The following is a 21,909-nucleotide window of genomic DNA, read 5'->3' as shown; positions in this document are numbered from 1 at the left end:
AAACTCTGTCTTCAGGTTTAGAGGGATTAGATCAGCCTATTTCCTGCTCCTGCACAAGCATTCCCCCTAAGATGATTATGAATGAACAAAGGTCTGCATTTATCAATAATTAAGGTAGTTTTAATCGTGTTAATTCAGGGGTGGTTTGCACCTGAGGCTTAGTTATGGCTCTGATTCAACTCAGCAATCCTTCAATGCTGAGTATTTCCTTAAGAAACAATGAAAACCGTTGAAGCTGGCAAGTGGTTCTCAGTTATGTGTCAAGGTCGTTCTTAAGATCCGTCCTTTAGAAAGTAGATCTCATTATCTTAATATAGTACACAACGGCTTTAATCCAAAGCCTCAAACGTACAGTCACTGAATGTCATTCTGTGGGACTGCACGCTCACTGAGCATTAAACATCTGAGGCAGACAGGTTTAATAAGATCTAAATGTTCACCTCCGACTTTAAACCTGATTCTGTCAATCAATCAAATATGTGGCTTTGTGTGAGTTTCTCAAAGATCTCAATCCTTTCAGCAAGTATGAATATTAGACTGGAACATTGGAATGGATATTAATTCTGGAGGTGAAATTAGAAAGAAGTGAGTTTACTAGACCTCTGATGGTGGCATTGTGGGTAATGTAATTAGCAGGTTTTGACAAAGAAGAAGATTGCAATGAGGAGAGAAAAGACGATATCTCTGGTTCCGCTGCATTGATTGTGATCCTTTTTTTTTTAAAACGGTCCATTGTGAGTAGGACAACAGTATAAGAGTGCAATGCTACTCTTTAATGTGACTTGTGTGATACATATGACAAAGAATGCAAGTAAATACACTTTGATTAAAAGTTAAAGGTTCCATATTAGAAAGTAAAATGGCCATGTCTTTTTAAATTACAAAGCTGGTCTAGATGCTGAATAAATACTGTGAAAATATCAAAATGCTTATTCCACGTAGAAATGCACACAGCCATATTCATAAAACTGCCCAATCAAAGCAGACAGGGATTTTTGGGAGGGTGGCTTAAAGAGACGTTTGAGACAGAAGTTAAATACAGGTGAATTCAGACAGACAGTACGAGAAAAGTGTTTTTAAACATTAAAGCAGGTCAACATGTTCTTCTAGAAACCCAAAACACAAGTATGAACATAAAAAGGAGCATGATATGTCTCCTTTAATGACCCTCATGTTATTACTGTATCTTTATTTCTCTCTCTCTCTCTTGTGGTCTTAACCTGTTGATAGGAGCTTTATTGGATTGTCTTCAAGTGCACAAAGATAAATAGCATTTTAAAGTATTGCAAGGCTCAGCAGGGGGAACAGTCAGTCTTGACCTCTTGTATCCTCAACAGTCGGGGTTTAAACAACAGGCCCTTTCACCACGATCTTTTGCCACATCATGCTAATGCTAATATTAACACGCAACGGCTAAAACTACACCCAAATGAGTAGCTGTTACTGGTTAGCAGGTACAGTACAAAGCCCTGTGAAGATAAGATATGGGGAAACATTATCAATATGTCAAGAAATTAGGTCATTGCAGCAATAAAAGTTTAGAATTTGGCAGTAAGAAAACTTCAGTACACAAGGTGAATGAAATAAGCAGAAATAGCATCAGTGGGATTATGGAAATCAAAGAGCAATAAGTCATAAAAATGGATTCCTATACATTATCCCTGTTATATGTTATTAATTGATTACTTATTTACAGTAAGGGGGTTAAAGAATGTACTGTATATATTTTAAAAATCCCTCCAAAAATCGTGTGTTTTTTTCATCGTCTACATATTATCGAATAAATCCTTCTGGGTACAAATCATAAACGATCATGAATCCCTAGGATTTGCATGCTTTTGATTCATAAGATCATTGTACCAGTATCATTACATGGGCTGGTTGTGTGACTGGTGCATTTTAATATAGTGATTGAATCCAACCTTAAAAGGATAATCCATCAATTTGTAGGATGAACATTCAAACAGGGTTTCCAGGAACCTGATCACCTACAGTCTTCTCTCCTTTTATTCATTTCTCCAAGCCATAATAAATCATGGGCTGCACGGTGGAGTAGTGGTTAGCACTGTCGCCTCACAGCAAGAGGGGCCCGGGTTCATTTCCTGGGCTGGACAACCTTCTGTGTGGAGTTTGCATGTTCTCCCTGTGTCAGCGTGGGTTCTCTCCGGGTTCTCCGGCTTCCTCCCACAGTCCAAAGACATGCAGCTTAGGTGCATTGAAGACTCTAAATTGCCCGTAGGTGTGGATGTGAGCGTGAATGGTTGTTTGTCTCTATATGTCAGTGTACCCTGCCTTCGCCCCCATTGACAGCTGAGATCGGCTCCAGCACCCCTGCGACCCTTAACTGGATAAGCAGGTTACGGAAAATGGATGGATGGATGGATAATAAATCATCCGTCCTTTAAAAAATGAATGTACCGTATGGTAACCATTAAGAAACTCATTACTATATATGTCCTAATATCACACCATAGACTGTAATATAGAAAATAATAGTGTATTAATACAATAAATCCAACAAACACTAAATTGTATCACATACAGAGTCCTTTTGTTGCAAAGTCTTTTTAAGGAATTGTAATTTTAACATTTTCATTTTCAACAGATGGTCTTCCTGACAGATGGAAAGTCTCCCGCCTCACCTAAGGAAGACCATCTGGCTGAAACATTATCAAACAAATCCACATAGAATAAAATAAGACTTAGAAATGAACATGTTGCTATTTCTCCTCAATTTAGTCCCCAAAGAAATCCAGTACAAGCACACAGACACATGTTTGTTTGGCTCTTATATAAATAGGAAGGCTTTCTTGCCAGTTAACCCAGGGAGGAAATGGGTAGCTGGGAGGTGGGGGATTCAGTGCAGACACTATGTGCCAAGTCTCCCCCTCAAATAACATCGCTGTACGTCCTTTAAGGGAGGCACAGAAACGAGGCCAGCTCCCTTTTGTGTTATTCCCTGCTGAAGCCGGAGTGACTGAAAGCCGGCTGCATGCAGTGACACACAATTCCCTCAATTTCCCCTCAATTTGCAGCGTATAGTACGTGGCAAACAGCGACCCAGAGCCTTTGTCAAAGCATAATGATTTCAGCACCTTTTTAGCTTTTCTTCACCACCTGCCACCCGTTCATTTCATGACGGGTGGGGGTGAACTGGATAAACAAGCAAACAAAGGATTATAAATCTACCCACATCTTCCACAGACCTATATCGCCTCCATGCACTGTAAAACAACATACAGGAAGACGTGGAATCATCTCATATTTTGTCATTAACCTGATCTAAATATATATATTATATGGATTTCAACTTAAAGTTAGTAAGTAAGTAAGTCTAGTTGTTTTATTTCTTCTAATGAGTCTTTTTTCCTTGAGGTCTTTTGACTCAAAATGATGAGTTGAATGAATGAACCGTGAGCGTTAACACACTTCCAAGCATGCATTGTTTGCAGTGTTCTTTTGTAGCTCCAAAAAAAACATACATGATGCAAACTTGTATTGGACTATGAATTGGAAATCTAACAGTTGTTGAATCAGCTCTTTTTTTTCTCTAAGTTCATTAGGGTTTTGTTTGCTTGGTTTTACTTTGAGGAATTAATGACGACTTAACACATTGTTCAAATTGAGGCGTCAAAGCCTACCCTTAAGTCCTATCACAAAAAAACTATTGATTCTACAGTGTTTGCTCAATACCAATGAGAAATGTATAATGTTATTTGTATTTTGGAAATCTCTCGAAAAGGGAATTTGTGAAACAAAAGAAAAACCACAATGAATCCATAAGGTACCGGCCTGTTGCAGTTGGTCAACGAACATGTTTATACAATAACCTCCATGGTGATGGTTTGTGTTGAACATCTGCTAAAACCTGAAATCCGCTCGGGGACAGGCACCCAAGGACATGAATGGAATATCAATAGTCCATGGCTGGACCTTTTCATTTCTGCAGGACTGAAAAGAAGCGTCAAGGATCACAGCTTAAACCCGGAGTGTCACTCCTTCATTCAGATGCATATGAACCCTGCGAGGTCCTCTCTCCGCCATGTGCTCCTGCTCAGTTTTCTTTTGAAAGTCCAGTTTTCAGCCCCCCTCAGGCTCTGCAGCTCATTTTTTGGTGAATGTGTCCGGTGAATAGCAAAGAGCTCCTTGCGCTGCTTTTGTAATGGACCACTTCTCCCATTTGACAATGACAAATCTGTGCAGAGGAGACGTGCCTTGCATGATAACACTGAGGAGCATAATGTGTTTGAGTCTATTCATAGAAGCCATTCTTCATCTTCTGTGTGTGTTAGATGTCGAGTATTTTTCCTCAGAGATGTTGATGACCGCAATGCAACTGGGAGGAATGACTCTCTGTGTATGTACAGTATGTGTGTGTGTTGTGTATACACATATATACAGTACGGTGCAGTGTTTGACATAACACCTAGTAGTGAATGCACCACAGTGTACAATTATGGCAAATTTCCAAGTTTTTTGAAGCGAGGCTGCAAAAAGAGCAAGAACAGTGCAGCATTCAGGTCCTTACATCTCACTGATAAAACTTTATAAGAGTCATTATTAAAATAAACTAATATTAACAACAGTAAAATGCTGTTTTAAAGTAAAGTAAATAGATGGATGGTGCTAAACTTGGTGGCATACTGCAGTGTGGCTTTATGTTCAGCCTGTGAGCCCTTTTTAATCCACTTGATCGGTGCTGAAATCTAGTTTAAATACAAATTGTGATTATGTGAGGTCTTACATAATGTAATCCCTGAAAGGAAAACAGATGAAATCCAATCTGTGTCCTGGTGGAGTTCATTGAAACTTCAATTTAAAAATATTGAACTCCCTAAGAGCGGTTTAAAGAAACATGTGCATGCTACCATCATTATTTATGTGATTAACCGGCTGTCAGTGAACATACCATGAACAGATGTGTAAAGACTTTACCTCATGTACTTCCTCCACATATCTTCAATGCTGACATTTCTCCTCTAGTATACACAAAAGAACCCTAAAGAAAACAAAACTCTCAACTTAAACATTTACCAGATCATTCTTATCATTCTCCCTTAACAGTGCAACGTTTCACCTCAAACACAGACGTGTGCTTTGTCGTCATTTGTGTCTGTAATGTAACTCCACTCCGATTACATAAAACAGTGTCCCCAATCCCGTTGCTCCAAATGAATCATCTGGACTCACTTTGTGCATATTTTGGACCCCGTCTGTCAGAGAAGCCTGTTGGGCACAGGAAGAGGACAGGAGAGGTCAGAGCTGTTTTCTGTTGTAAGAGGGAGCCGTTATAATTCCCCGTGTCAAATGTTCTTTCATGCCACTCATCCATCACAATCCCTGCCGTCGGACCAAATGTGCTCGCTGTGTTTTGGGGGCCTGCATGTCTCTCTGTTTGTGTGTGGTGTTTGACTGCAAAATGACCTCCCCCCCCCCAAAAAAAAAAAAATGCACAGGATGTACTTTGTTTCTGTGTAATGACATGATTAATGTAAGTGACTATTTACTTTCAACAGTCTGAATTGCAGCATGTAAATAAACAAACTTAAAAATACATTAAGAAATCTTTACATTAAATGACTGAGCATTACAAGATGTTACTTCACAGTCTCCTTCCCAGGGCGTCAAATACCAACAATTTCCCACGGTGCTCTCTACCTCATATCGAAGCACAAGCCATGCTTTAGCGTCTGAGTTTAATTATCCGTAGCAACATTAGACGCTAAAGGAAATACTCTGGAAGTCAGGTGATGAAGTATGAATAAACATAAGGGTCAAACAAACACAGGACTTTCACTCGGGAGACCAGTGTATGTTTCTTTTAAACCAAAAGTTAATTGGGATTTAACTGAAGTCACATAAGTACATTACATGAAGTACTCAACTTATATCATGTGAAATAATGAAGCCTACGTAAATAGACCACTAAAAAAATATATATTAATTGTAACCCAAATCACGGTCTTATACTAAACCTAACCAGGTAGCCAAGTGGTCCGTATGTGACGCGTTGGGAATGAGAACGGGTTGATAGTACCAAGTATCTTTGTCACGATGTATGCTTGAATGTTGCTATCAAGTTACTGATAAGCAGTAGCATGAAAATTGCAAAGGCAAATTATGGTTGTTTGGAAAAAATCTAAGCACATAAATTTAAGCTAATAAACCAATAGCCTTAAATGGAGTATCTGGATTATGACACTCCCCACCCCAGTTTGTAAGACTGATATTACATTTCAAACTCGCAGTCTCCCAAACGGAGGACAACCAAAAATGCCCCTCAGCAGCTGGTGGAGACCAAAAACAGAGTTTAAAGGAGAGTAAATATTGGACCTGCTTGACTCCAAATGAATGATAATGTTCATGCGTGTCTGCTGGACGTGTAAATAAGAAGCTGTTTGCTAACACTCTTGCCACAAAAGGAGATAATATGTCAGTGTTGTGTTAAGATTTTGATTGATTTAGGGACAAGATAATAATATGTCTCCTCTACATTATTGAAATGTGAGCATGTATAGCAAAATGAAGATCTTGAGGAGTATACATTTAAGAAACATCACATGCCGATAGTGCACCATAAATTGTTAAACCAGTTGTTATACATATTATGCATAATCAGTGCTATTCCTTCAGACCGGTAAATTATGTGTTGATTTGGTGATTCTGGCCTTAACAAAATGGTTAGATATAAGACGGCAAAACAAACCATAGATACAGATATAGACAGACTGAGGGTTGAGATCAAATGGGTCAAGGACGAACATTGGTTTTATTCATTAGCACACCAAATAAAACCACAGTACTTCCAGGCAATGCAAAATCATCCAGACCAACAGATAGTCATTTGCTTAGTTAGCATTTGAATGCCTTATGATTAGCAATGGAAAGAAGCCCACATTGATGCATTTTCCCAACAGTCCTGACAGAGTCATTCATCAGAAAGCTTGCAGCTGTTACTTCCCTTTGGCTCTGTCTAAACCCTGATTACTGGGGCTACAAGATAAGATTCACTCCTAGAAACAAACATAATTGCAACTGAATTAATAATTGTTAATATCAGGGTGATATGACAAGCAAATTATAGATGCTAAAGATATATTGCTCCCACTTCTTCTGGTGAATTATGAGATATTCTGTAAATCATGAGAGCAGGTGCTGTTGGAACAATGGACACTACGAACAACTGGGTTATAAATAATTCTGTCCTGAAGATTTTCTTAGATTTAGGAGTATAAAAGCATTAAAAATGTGTGACATGCAGAAAAGAATACTACAGTTTTCTTTCTTATTTTGTTATGTATTTTTGATTTCAGACAGCCCTAACATTAACAACCGTATCACCTTTCATTCATTCATGCTTTTATTGTTTATGGCCACTCACAAATACTCCGGGTCACACAGAGTTGACTACACATCGGTTCATCACACGGATCAGGTCATGAAGCCTGAGAGTTTCACTGTGGCTGCTGCTGTTGAGACCAATTGCTCAGCTGCTGAAGGGTGAGTGTGATGCATTGCTGTAGATCTTCTTTCACTAAGTACTGGATAAGGTTCATACTCCATACTGGAGCTGCACCTGATACTGTATGTCTGCAGGAAAAGGAAGCTGTCACTGGATCCAGCTCCGAAGGTTTTACTAATGCAGCAACGAAAAAGCAATGCAATTAAAGAATATTGATAAAGTGCTTACTGATCCATACTGGTTGATATATTATATTGGCTTGTGTAAAATAATAAATTAGACTCTGAAGGCTGAAAGATATAATTAGTGTGCCGCTCCTACTTATAGTATTTGGCAAAGGTGACATCTGGGACGACAAGGGGAATAAAAGTGTCACGGAGAGGACATGTAAAGATAGTACAGGCTCAGTTACCACACATGCTTGTGAAAGGGTAAGAAAAAGGATTCTCACACAACAGGAACATCATAAAACAGTAACAGATCCAACAAGAAGTCATTTATGTGACAAAAAAACAAGATTGTCAGCTGTCAGATTGCATAAACATTATTGTAATGAATGAAATAGAACCCCCCCAAAAGGCCAGGGCTCTGTTATTTATGGAGCAGCATGTCTGTAGTGATCTAAAAACAGCTTGAGAGCAGTACCGGTAAAGAAACAAATAAGTGCCAAATAATTGGCATTTCAAACGCTCCCTGAACTAGTTGCAGTTTGAGCAGTACAGAGATTTAGTGCAATGACATGAGTTTGTTAAATCAAAACAAGGGAAAACCAAGGAACCTATAAAAGGAGGACTTTTGCATTGGTGCCAGTCCTGCTGAAGTTTATCCCACTATAAACCATCATATCTGTGTGGTTTCACCTGTGAGTGAAAAATGATTCCACCAAATACAAAAATAAAACACATTATGTGATGTTGACTGATGATTCTATTATAACTGGTTGGACTCGTTGATATGGCCTGTCATAGTTTGGTAAATATAGGACTTGACTTTATGCTACAATGCCTGCAGTTGGCCTCAATGATTCATACCAGTCATTGAGCCTATATCATTATGTAGCATACACATAAGTCTTGACAACAATCAAGCTAGAGAGGCTGTTAAATTAGAAATCAACAACCAATACTGCAGCTTCCTGTCTGTTTCTTTTACATCTTTTGCGACGATTCATTTGTACTTACGTTAACAGTTTGATTCCAAATTAATGTAGGACGTGTCAACATATATATATTGCTGGCTAACATTAACCAAACTAAGTGAAAATGCTAGCTTAGCTCACTGACGAACGAAGTAACAATTACGGGCATAAATAACTCGATTCATAGAGAGAAAAAGTTGTAAAATTTGCTCATTAGCGCCACCTCCAGACAATAAAGAGAGCTCTCCCGAATATTATTTAGTAGCATTAACAGTTTGATGGTTGTTTAGCTATTGATAACGAAGATGCTCTATCACAATCAAATGCATGAATACTACCGGCCTGACACCAATGCGATCGGTGACGCAATGACCACATACATTCTTTTATATATTCCTTGGGGAAAACATAATTGCAAAGATGTGACTGTTATAAGTGACACTGGAGGCTTTAGTCAGTCACCAGTAGAGGTCTTAAATGCCTAACTCCCCTTTAACTGAATTGAATTTCAAGCAAGTTCCTTAAAAAACATCTTGATAAAGAATATTATATTATTATTATGCCTACTTATTCTCTTGGTACAGTCCACTGATGCAAAAAAATGCTAACCTTTCATCCCAAATCTATTAGTTTAGATCTTTTTACACTGAAATATGCTGCTATAAATGTCATAAAGCAGCTATTAAAGCAATGCTCTTTCCCCCCCTAACGAGCTCACTTGCACAGCTCTGAACTACAGTATTGACTCATTGAGACGGCTCTATAAATAGCACTTAGCGCCTGTTCCCTGGGGCTCATAGCGGGGGCCCTGATGACTGTCTGCTCACCCTCAAAGGGCAACACAACCCAAATCCACCACAGTGCCATCTTGCGTCAATCTTGAATTATCTCTTTGATGGACGGAGCACAGAGCACATTAATGGCTTTAGGTTGTTGTTGAAGCTCAACATTGACACTGATGCTGCTCTCTGTCGCACAATTTTCTGTGATAAAGTGACACAGAGGTTCAGCTGTGATGATTCATGATGCCACTGAGATGAAACAGTGAAGATCAAAAGGTGGACATGAAAGGTGGATATCTGCAGAAAGCTGATTTGTGCTTCTGGTGCATCTTTACTGGTATATGTCAGAATTAAAGGGCCTGCAAACCTATTTTATCAATTGGCTTCTAACTACAAAAGGGATGGCATCTTATATCAGCAAAAAATATTCTGCAACCGATTTAGTGATTTCATGATGAGCATTTTTCTGTATTTTCCATTTATTATGTGTTTTACTCCCTGGTCTGATGTAACTTTTCTTTTTTAATGCTGCCAATTAAATCTGATCAAATCAAACCCACATATTCTTGTAAAAGCAGACAAGCTGAGCTTTTGATTGTTTAACTGTAAATATATATAATTTAATCATTAATGCATATTTTATGTAACTTAGAAATACATCTTCAGGGGCTTTTCATTTTGTGAGATTTACATGTGTTTGTAAAGTAATTTTCCATGACCAGACAAGATCTACCCGTTTACTGCACTTTTATTGGCTTGCTAGTCCATGTTTAAAGTTCAGTCAACATATAACCAAAAGAACATTTAATGAATGAATGGAAATAAAAATAAAGTTTTGAGTGTCGCTGGAGTTTTGACCTCTGATTTTAGTTTTGTTAATGTAATTTAAGTGGAAGTCTAGAATAAGGAGTGCAGATCAATTTGAGCTTTGTGCAAGGAATACAAACTGTACATTTATACCAAAATGCAGATTTGAGCCCCTAAGGGGGAGCAGTTATGTAACATGAACCTTGTTCTTTGTTTTTTTTACACAAACATGTTGTATGTTTAGATACACGAGGGAGGAAACACTCATGAATCAACTCTGGGCTGCATCAAACAGGACAACCTTTAAATGACCTTCTTTTTTTGCATCTTTGTGCTGATTTCTCCAGAAAAAACAAATACTGTTGAGAAAAAAAAAAAGTCTTTAGTCTAATTATGAAGGACACTGATGGCCGAGCTAAACGCTGCAGTGTGTTTCTGTCAACAGTGCAGTGGTGAGATGAAGGCAGAACCTCCTGTTTCAAAAGAGGACTGTAATTATGAAGGTATAGATCCGTATCGCCGGGAAAAGGAGCAGCAGTTGCAAAAGCCATTACACGTCTGAGATTGGATCAGTAAAGAGGAACAGTCTGAGCAAAATGAATGGCACCGTTTATGTGTTATATAACCGCTCCAAGAGGTGAGGGAGGCTAAGAGGGCGAGAAACTAAATACAGAAGCATGACGGGGGGTTGGTGCAGCAGATTTATCCAGACTAAACAGAATGTGAGCGATGGACCAACTAATAAAGGTTTGTCTGAACAGTAAAGGTGAGACAGGAGATCGGGACACTCGGAGATGTTTATCGTGTCCCATAGCTTCAGAATAATTATGAGGTTTTGGAGATTAGAACTCTCTGAACAAGCCAGACTGCTGAGTGAGGGTTGTGACCTTGGAGAGATATGTTATAATCTAAACAGTGGGGCTGCTCACTCTGCCAGCTCTGCTACTGACCTCTTTTGAAGGACAAGAAGGAAGGAGAAGGAGGTTTTCTTAAACATAGTTATTCCCTAAATCACTATATTTTATGCTGTTTATTGTGGAACTTCAGCCTAAGCGTATCCCACTTCCAAAGTCAGTCTTTAGAAGAACTCAGTTTCATGAAAAGGACTTTTTCTAGATTTAAACGTTTGATTATTTAAAGTCCCCTTAAACTCAAACACTTAGGTAAGTGACCTTTAATTTGCAGAAAGATGTTTGTGCAGAGTTTTAAAAGTAGCATTTTATGGAAGTAAAATGGAGAAAATGGTTGGATTGGACTGTGTGGGTGGATTATTTTTTCTTTTCTGTATTTTTTGTTCTCATTTTATGAAGTTAATACAATTGACTGCCTGATGCCAGATTGAAAAATTACATATTTTTGTATATGTCCTTTTGTATTAATACATGCTTGTGCCTTTCTATGTGAACAATGTAAAACTCATAAACTGTTCAGAAAAAAGATCAAGATGAATAAACTTTTTCTGTGGAAAAAGCATATCATTATGAGTTTTATTGTGTATTGTATGTCTAAAGGGTAAATTTAAGTTTTGATCTTTTTTCTATGCTTACCTACAGAATATTTTTAATTGTTTTCTTATTATAGCATATTCTGTACCTTTTGTTTTTAGTTGAAATGGCAATAAAGTGAGCTTTTATGTTAGATTTGTTCATTATTATCTGTATTGTTGTTGCTCTGAAATGAATATGACATGATGAAAGCCATTAAAGTATAAATGAAAGGTTTCTGCAAGATGCCGTTTGTATGTTAACCCCTTTTCATAAATTCCATAGCAGCATAGTGACCCAGTAATTTGGATTATGTTACACATTCTTCGTATGGTTTGTTAAAGTCAACAAGTTCATAACTTTTTAAGCCGAGTCACCAAATTTCACAATCATAAGTTGTTCTCCTTCTGCTCTCACTTGTTTAAGCCGAGTCACCAACTTTCACAATCATAAGTTGTTCTCCTTCTGCAACTCACTTGTTTATTTTTGTTTTCTCCCCTCTGCATAAAAAAATTTAAATAAAAAACACATCCTCTTTCCTCCCATCTGCCAAAGTAAAGTTAATATTCCCATTATAGCTGATGGATTGTTCTCATAGTTTATTCAGTGCATCCTCCTGCCTCTCCATTGTCTTTGGCCTCTGGGAAGCTGCTAATGCGGCGCCAGTAATAGTTTAGGTAAACTGTTATGTCTCATGTTTATTTTTTGCCACTAATGACAAAACAGTAGCCCATCAACAATAGCAAATATGAAAAGGGGGGACACATAGGCAGATGTTCTTGTATCATATAATAAAATCAAACATGAGTTGAAAGTCACATAACAAGATGATTTTTCTGAGAGGTAGTCACAATAAGTCATGTTTTCATACAGTAAATGAGAAATGAATCCACTTACAACCACTTCCTGTACCGCTGACCACCACTTGTTGCTTAAATAAACATGGAAAAGGAAGTAAAAGAGGGGAGGTGAAGAGGATACAATCAGGAAAAGTGCAGATAAAACTTGATTTGGACTCCTTGGTTGTTTCCCCAATCAGTGTGAGTCCAATTATGTCCCATATTTACATGAACACACACCTATATCTGTCTTTTACTCTGCACATATAAGCACACACACACATAACACACACCCGTACACTCCTTTACTGACTCTCACAGAGAAAAGGGAAGGAAATGTTTGCTTAAGCACAATCAGCTGATGATGGCACAGTGTTTCCTGTTCTAATGACCTTCGTCCACCATGTCATCCCACTGTACGCTGTGATAGTGTCTGTAGCCTATGAGTAAACCATTCAAGCTGTTGTTTTTTTTTATTGTGAAACTTTGATGAGTCATTTCTGTTTACAGCTAATTATTTGCCAACAGAGTTGAGATCTGTGCCAAGGACACGATTTACCCAAATACCAACCTGTTAATCTGTCTAGAGACATAACACAGTAACACAGGGCCGGTGTCACAGTGAAACAGGCTCCCTCAGCTGATTCGTGGTGAAAGATGGTCATTGGATGCCACCTGCTGGAGAGAGAAATACTGAGGAATGATGGGAATTTTCTTTCTAGAAAGCAAGTGGGTGTGCTTTGTTTTTATAGCTTTTATTGGCTTATATTGGATGCAATACACTAAGTGTTTTAAAGAAGGCAATAATAAATAGTACATGTGCTGTGATTTTAAACACACAGGCACAAACAGTTATGCTACATCAGTTTACAGACTACAAAGTTAATGACCTGACTATTAATTAGTATTGTTTATTTATTTGATATCATTAAAACATAAAGAAGAAAACATTATGACCTGCTGAATATTGAGTTTTTGGTATTATTTATTCTTTCATTTTTATGTAAATCTATTTATTCATTTTTATTTAAATTATATTGGACTTAATTATTGAAAAATATCAGAGTTAAAAGAAATAAATCACTACAATATGTACAATATAATAATGATCATAATAATTGTTCTTGTTGTTATTATAATTATAATTAATACAACTTTGAATAAACTATGAAGGAGCCATTGTAGGTTAAAAAAAACATTTCATTATTATTAAAAGTATTGTTATTATTACTATAATAATAATAATAATAATAATAATAATAATAATAATAATAATAATAATAATAATAATAAAAACAGGGAACTTCCTGTAAGTCGCTTTGGATAAAAGCGTCTGCTAAATGACTGTAATGTAATGTAATGTAATGTAATACTAATAAATAATAATAATACTATTACTTATAATAATAATATTATTATTGTTGTTGTTATTGTTTTTATTGTTTTTATTATTATTGTTGCAATTATTATTGTTATTGTTATTATAATTAATATTATTGTTATTGTTATTATTATTGTAATTATTATTATTATTATTATTATTAATTATTATTGTTATTACTATTATTTTTATTTTTATTATTATTATTATTATTATTATTATTATTATTATTATTATTATTATTATTATTATTATTATTATTATTATTCAAAGAAAAATAACAAAGGTGTCACAAATGTGGTCCCTTTAATTGCTGTGCACCCCACCCGTCCGGCCCAGCCCGTACTCATAATCGAACACTCCTCATGGGATGGGCTTATAGCTCAACCAATCAGCGTTGACCCAAAGTGAATTCGCTGCATCTGATTGGCTGAAATCACAGCCGATGAAATGTGACAATATGGGCATTTCCGCATTGACAAATTTCAACCTGACGCCTTCTTAAGACTTCTGTGACTGCTGTGCTGTTAAAACTGAGATATAATATCAGTTTTTTAGTTAGTTGATACATCAGATAACCACCTGACTGCTTTACTAAAGAAAGATGGACGCATTAAGGTAGAAAAACTCCTTTTTAATCATGAAAACACTCAAAAAGTCTGAATAAAGTGTGTACTTTCACTCATAAACAAGCCAGTTTTGGTCACAATTGAATTGTTTTGTTACAGTTTTCTTTGCATTAGTTTGGAGCTATTAATTCATTTTCTTGTAGCAGCTATATTTGCTTTCTCATTGTTCATAACACACCCAGATTTTCTGCTTTGTTAAGTAACTAATGGTTGAGTCACACTGATTTCCCAACACCACAGAAGCATCTTCCGGGCTGCCTGGTCCTCTGCAGAGAGGCTGGAGGACAAAACTGTTATCATCACCGGGGCCAACACTGGGATTGGCAAGGAGACAGCCATTGACCTGGCCAAGAGAGGTGAGGCTGACCCTTCACCCTGGTCCCATTACACTCATTACATTACATTACATTACATTACATTACATTACAGTCATTTAGCAGACGCTTTTATCCAAAGCGACTTACAATCAGTAGTATATTACATATCATTCACCCATTCACACCCTGATGACAGGCTACCATGCAAGGTGCCACCATCACAAGGACACATCGACTGCCGAAGCCGGGTATCGAACCACCGACCCTCTGATTGGAGAACTACCTTGCTCTCCACTACGCCACAGCCGCCCCTTGCATCATGTTTATTACTGGTTTTATTACTGGTTTATTTGACTTTAATGGATGTGATTAGTGCTGATAAGATACCTTAGTCTCTGCACTGATAGCAAAACACATGGAGGGATGTGGAAATGATGTACTGCTGTTTTCTTTCTTCAATAATACAAAATAAGCCAAATTTGTCAAATGCATCAGTGTTTATGCTTGTAGAAAATTTAAAATGCAAATGTTTTTTTCACCCTAAATAGACCAAAGTCACATACGAAGCTCCACAGAAAATTTACTTGAAAATATGAAGAATGTGGGTGGAGTTAAACACAATATCGCTTGAGTTCAGGGCGAAGTACAGTACCAGTCAAAAGTTTGGACACACCTTCTCATTCAACTACAGCATATCTTTTAAACTGAACTTTGTTGAAACCCTTTTAATTAACAGATATTTAATAGGTCATCTTGTTATTTCTAAGAAAAGTATTTGCCCAACTTCCTGTGTTCGTATTTAAGCTTTCTCTCTTTGAAATACAGCACACATCAAGTACACATTTTGTCACGAGGAGGTGCTCTTCACCCATTGCTTATGCTCCTGTATTTCACTACTGTTTATTTTTCTGTTTAGGGGCAAAGGTCATCATGGCATGCAGGGATATGGAGCGAGGAGAGGCCGCTGTGAAAGAAGTCACTGAAATCTCAGGCAGCGAAAATGTTGTTTGCATGAAACTCGACTTGGCAGATACCAAGTCGATTAGAGAATTCGCTGAAGCCATCAACAAAGGTGAACCAAAGTATTTCTTAGAAAAAAAACACACATAGAGAGACTTTAAACAAGCCAGAAAACACTTAACTTCTTAATGTCCTTTTTTCTACAGGAGAGCCAAAGCTCAACATCCTCATCAACAACGCCGGTGTGATGGTTTGTCCTTACGGGAAAACAACTGACGGCTTTGAGATGCAGATCGGTGTCAATCACTTTGGTAAATAAAACTTTGTAGTCTTTTAACTGTGTCGTGAGGAAAGAAGTGAAAGATGTGTGAGTCAAGAATAGACTTTCCTGGACTGAATACACCAACTAGTGTCTGACTGCCCAAACTATTACTAGTATGGTTACTTATTAAATAGAATTTATTTCAAATCTATTATAAATGAGTTTCTGCAGACACTTTGCTCTGTTTTTAAGCAGAGCAAACTGTGTCAGAGAAACCTATTTAGTTGTTTTGCACACATATAACTGAAGCTACAAGTTTAGCTTTCAGTGTTCACAAACTCGTATCAGTCATGTCTCCAACTGGGCGATGCATTCAAATAAATGTCCATAAGTATACTGTCCACTAGGACAGTTGGCTGCTTGTGTTCTCACTAAATCTAATATATTACAAAACAGTACTTTGGTTTCGCCGTCACATTTATATTGTGATACTTTTGGATATGATAAGAGTAAATCGAACGCTGTTATGGCAAATTTTGGGCGAACTTTCTTAAATTATGACAAAACTTATACATAAACAGATATTTAGAAAAAAATAAGATTTCTAAGTCACTTTAAAACCTCTCACAATCACCTGTATACAGCCCTCTAATGTACGCTATTATTTAGCACAGTCATTACAAAAGATTTGTTTGGGACCCACAGGTGCAGGAGATTTTATTAGGGTCACTAAATACATAGCAGAATAAAAAAAGCATCCTATCATTCTTCAGTTAGGTTTTGTATCTGTAATACACGTTTTGGCCACATGAGGGAGCCTGCATATTCATATCGTTCTGATAAAGTCTAGTACAGGAAAGTCCAGCATACATTCTGTTTGTTTTACTGATGAGAGGAAACGATAAGACGAGAAAGACTGTTGACTCCACCTAAATAAAGTATTTAACATGTGTATATGTTTTCAAAAAACACCAAACAAATATGTGATTTATCAAACGCACATCTCTTCTAAATGGGTGGTTATTTCAGGATTATATAAGAAAAATTATATAATTATATAGTATTAAAATTATATTAAAAAAATAGAAGATTTGTGAGTTAAATGACCATTACTGCATCAGAAATGGTCATTTAACTCACAAATCCTCTTCTCTCATTTTTAAATAGTTGCCATGAGAAAAAAAAAGTTTGTGAAGCACTGATCGAGCAGAAACTTCCTTTTGCTGTTAAATATTTATCGCTGTTGATATTAGAACTTGCTCTGGTGTCTGAGAAGACTTCAAAGGTTTATAGACCCAAGTTTTACAAACTTCCTGTCAAAAGTTTTATTTGAATACACTATTGGTATGAAAATATTATTTAATGAAGAAAATTCACGTTGCCACTCAAGGCTTCCTATTAATAGGTTGAAATTAAGAAGAATAACTAAATATAACTGAGGAATTTTTCATTTTTTTTGTCTTAAATGTATTGACAAAGATATAAATAGATTCAAAGCAATATTCAAATATGCTGACATGTACTTGACATTATTTCCTGCTGAGTGTCAGTTCAACCAAATACCCGAAACGTTGCATAAATATTAATAAAACAACCTAGTAATTTGTATATCAGGACACATTTGTGCTGCAAAATGAAATGGAGTGTTTCAACATCTATATTTTGTCTCATTTACTGATTATCAATGAGGTTAAACCAATATTACAAACACATTGCAGCATAACGAAACACAGCTCCAAAGCACCACGTTCTACAGCCTGCAGAATGACCTCTAACGTCAGACAACTTCTCCCTTTCAGTTTCAAAATCATACCCTTTGTAAAGGTAGTTGGTAGAATTACATTTTAAGATAAGTACACCGTAGAACTGGAACTGATTATAGTGATTATTATAACCAGTAGACAGCTGAAGTATGAGAGGATATAAAGTCACCTGCTACAAGTGTGAAAGCAATATCTTTGAACACCACTGTTTTGCCTTATTAATTTATATTTCATTTCTGAATAATTGTGGCAGACAAGTTGAATCAACAGCTATTTCTAAGTCACATTAAGTCAATTATTTCCACTAATATTGACATTATTTTAAAGGTGAAAATCTATATTAAAAACCCTTAGGTCAATTGTCTTTGTCAGACGTCAGAGGCGTTAGAAGAACTGTTTGATTTTGTGTCTGTAGATGTAGATTCTGGATATCAAAGCCTGTACCAGGTCTTTCTATGCCGTTTCTCAAGCCTGTTAATGTAAAACAAAATGCATAACAGTTGTAAGATACAATATTATCATTATTCTTTTTGGAACTCGATATGAAAGTCATCTCCTTTGTCCTCCAGGTCACTTCCTGTTGACACATTTGCTGATCGACCTGATTAAAAGATCGGCCCCGGCCAGGATTATCACGGTGTCCTCCATGGCTCACTCCTGGGGCTCCATCAATCTCGAAGACATCAACAGCGAGAAGGGCTACGACAAGAAGGCAGCCTACTCTCAGAGCAAGCTGGCCAACGTCCTCTTCACCCGCACGTTGGCTAAGAAACTAGAAGGTCTGCATTTTAACCCCAAATATTCCATTATTAATCTCCTCTCATGTCGTACAGTGACAGTAATCCAGTGTTGACGGGTCTTTCAGGCACAGGCGTGACGACGTATTCTCTCCACCCTGGAGTCGTCCAGACGGATTTGTGGCGTCACCTGAGCGGCCCTCAGCAGTTTGCCATGAAGATAGTCAGTCCGTTCACCAAAAACTCCTCCCAGGGAGCTCAGACGAGCATCTACTGCGCAGTGGAACCGTCGCTGGTGAAAGAGAGCGGTGGATACTACAGGTACACTTTGTTTAGACATGAAGCTCATCAAAAATTTCTTGTCAAAAACATCTGATGCCTTTTTGGAGGTCAAGAAGATGTTGAACTTGTGATGTCTTGAAACAGCAATTCCCAGTTCCCTTAGAGAGAGCCGAACCTACAACAATATGTTGAGTGAAGAGCAAGGCTTTATCATTTGATTCATATTTACTCCAAAAGGAAACCCATTGACCATCATGTTTCTCTTTTTTTGGGGGTAAAATAATCCTTAGCAATCTATAACAAAATGATTTGCTGCTTAATCTTCATATACTATAAAAGACTATAAACTATTAAATTAAATTAAATTAATAATTTCTATTTAGGGGGTATTTTTTTCATATACAGATTTGCAGTGATGATGGGAAACCTCTATTTTGATGTTGTCCAATGTCAAGTCTCTATTTGATCATGTGATCGTATCACACTTATCACACTTATCACAGTCTACAAGCTGTGAATTATCTTCTTCTCGAATAAATATGTAATTAATTAATGTTTTTTTTATATAGTGATGTATATTTAATCATTGAAATATGTTTCGAGCCTGACATTAAAAACAGATCATACACAATTAGTATTAATCCTGTTAGTTATTGCTTAACCTTTTGGATTTTTCCATTGCAACCTCCCAGAGGAACCAATCAGCTGATATACAATACAGTAACCTAACTGATAAAAGATTTATTGGTGTGTGGGTAATTCAGTTTTACATAAATATGAGCTATCTAGTGAAAGTAGTCAGTCAGAGGCACTAATATAACTTCTACATGGCTTTGTTAATGTTGCAAATTCCTGCAAATGAAATACTTTTACACGATACAACAGTTGGCTTTTAGATTATAATTTTATTTACAAGAAGACATTTATTATTTGCTTAATAGATATACTTTAAAATACATCGAAAAAATCACTTCCCATTCAAAACAGCATAGAATTCTAACACAGAGAGGAGCTGAACCTTAAAGTTATTGTGCATTGAATCACGCAGGACCAAACTGAATGTATGAAAGAGGTGATTCATAAAAAAAATTGTCATCGCTCATCTTATATGTCTTTCCTTCCAGCGACTGCGCTCCTGCCAACTGCTCGGCTGCTGGTAAAGACGACGTCCTGGCGCAGAAGTTGTGGGACTTGAGCTGTCAGTTGCTATCGGTAACGTGGGAATAAATCAACATGGATTCAAAATACAATCCCTCAGATCACAGTGATTTCTTTGCAATATATTACACTGCATTGTCAAATCATTATCTCGATATGGGGTTTTTTCCAGCACTTTTTATGTGTTTAATTACAAACTAATATACTAATTACACATAACACTCATGGCACTATTTTTAATAAAGAAAATACTAATTATATGATTGAACATATATAAAGATTAAGATTCTAATTTACAAAATTATCACTATCTTAAATACTTTTCTATACCTTTTTTAATAGCTTTGTAGTGGAGATTCGAATATAATCGTGGAATAATTCCTAAAATGTGTAAACAGGTTTTTCTTCATGTCACTAATGTTTTTCTGTATTGTTTGGCATTAAACCAAGTGTTACACTCCATCCTTTTGTTTTTGTTCCTACTTGCATGCAATTTATATTTCAATTAAGTGGATACAAGATATAAGAAACACATTTTGGTCAACAACACAGTTATTTACAGTGGAAAAAGTGAACAGCTAGCACTAATGTAACTTCATGAATTGTCATTTTAATATATTAATGTATATCTTCTCCACTTATTTTGGTTCTATATATTTGTTGTTAGCATTTTCTACTACTTAAAGCAACTAGTTAGTCATTTGGAAACAGTTAAGACATAGTTTCATTAGTTTTTTGTTATTTTGCATAGGCCCTGCCGCTAACAACCAACATGTGAGGTTAGTAAGTTAAATATTAGTTTATTAGCTGTTACATAAATGTCCTCAATAACAGACTGGCACATGTTGCTTTTCCCAAATACTTTCGCCCTGATCTTACCTCTGAACTTGGTCACCTTTTTTTGACAAAGAGCAATAAAGACAATCACAGTTAATAACTGTAATACCACCCTATGATCTCGGTGTGCTTTCAGTGGAATGATGAAGGTCAATAAAACAGAGATAACAGCCCCATATGTGCAGGACTGGACTGGGAACTTACAAAGGTAGCTGCAGCTAAAACGACCATCATGAAAACTAAAGCTGTGTTTTTCTTTGATGCTGCTTTATACAGCGTTTTATAATACTCCATTTATCAAAATATCAAACTATTAAACCAGCAATGTAATGTTGTGGAAGCGTGTGAGGCTCTTTTGATTAGTTTTAGAAAAACTAAATCACTAATTTGACTTTGAAAAACAGTAGAAATTAAATTAAACATGGTACCTTTGAGAACATTGTTAAAAGTTTACAATCATTTCTACGTATACCAAGTGCTTATAAGTTGTCTTTGTCTTTTTCCCATGAGAATATGGTAATCATTAGTTGCATAACGTGTCTAAAGGTAACCCTGCATACATTGTCATTTATGTAATAAATTATACATATAATTGCATTGTGTGTGAAGAGAAGCAGAGGGTCTATTTGATGGCGTAAAGACATCTGAAGATGATGTCTTGTTATTAAAAACCTCCATGTTTTCCAGAGTTTATCGGAGTGAATCTTTAAACATCTACTTTGAACTCAACGTATCTAATCACGACATAAAGCTAATGGAAGGTGAATTAAGGCCACACTCCTCCTAAACGTGTTGAATACATAACGCAATAAAGTATTAATAGCATTGTTGCCTCGTTAATTCTCAGTGTTTCGTAAATAAAGTGTGGTAAATTAAGATTTTTAGCTTAACAAAGTTGTGAGTTCAAATTTAAAAACGTTCCCCTTCTAAACTTCACATTTTCCATGAGCGATTGTTTGATTGTTAGTTATGGTATAACTGCCATAAACTTCAATGAAACGAGACCCAGAGTCACCCCAACGTCAGATAACATATTGATTCACTCATTAAACTTGGTCTAATCATTTGCAA

General features: G+C 36.5%; 1 protein-coding gene across 1 annotated transcript; it reads left to right on the top strand.

The window, feature by feature from the left end:
- Positions 1-14,378: 14,378 nt before the first annotated feature.
- On the top strand, positions 14,379-20,462 carry rdh12l (retinol dehydrogenase 12, like). Its single transcript, XM_054622668.1, has 7 exons — positions 14,379-14,511; positions 14,763-14,878; positions 15,756-15,911; positions 16,006-16,110; positions 18,394-18,603; positions 18,690-18,882; positions 19,968-20,462. Exons 1-7 carry the CDS (start codon positions 14,498-14,500, stop codon positions 20,068-20,070), a joined length of 897 nt encoding a protein of 298 aa, XP_054478643.1. The 5' UTR covers positions 14,379-14,497; the 3' UTR covers positions 20,071-20,462.
- The last annotated feature ends 1,447 nt before the right edge of the window (positions 20,463-21,909 follow it).

The sequence above is a fragment of the Anoplopoma fimbria genome, chromosome 21 (assembly GCF_027596085.1).
Source record: "Anoplopoma fimbria isolate UVic2021 breed Golden Eagle Sablefish chromosome 21, Afim_UVic_2022, whole genome shotgun sequence".
Classification (NCBI taxonomy): domain Eukaryota; kingdom Metazoa; phylum Chordata; class Actinopteri; order Perciformes; family Anoplopomatidae; genus Anoplopoma; species Anoplopoma fimbria.
The sequence above is the reverse complement of the archived record's forward strand: the minus strand, read 5'-3'. Positions and strand labels throughout refer to the sequence as shown.

Bases quoted from the DNA above. Each gene is read 5' to 3' on its own strand.
- rdh12l (XM_054622668.1), top strand. The intron at 14,879-15,755 runs GTGAGGCTGACC...TTTTCTGTTTAG, and splicing joins CATTGACCTGGCCAAGAGAG to GGGCAAAGGTCATCATGGCA. The intron at 18,883-19,967 runs GTACACTTTGTT...CTTTCCTTCCAG, and splicing joins GAGAGCGGTGGATACTACAG to CGACTGCGCTCCTGCCAACT.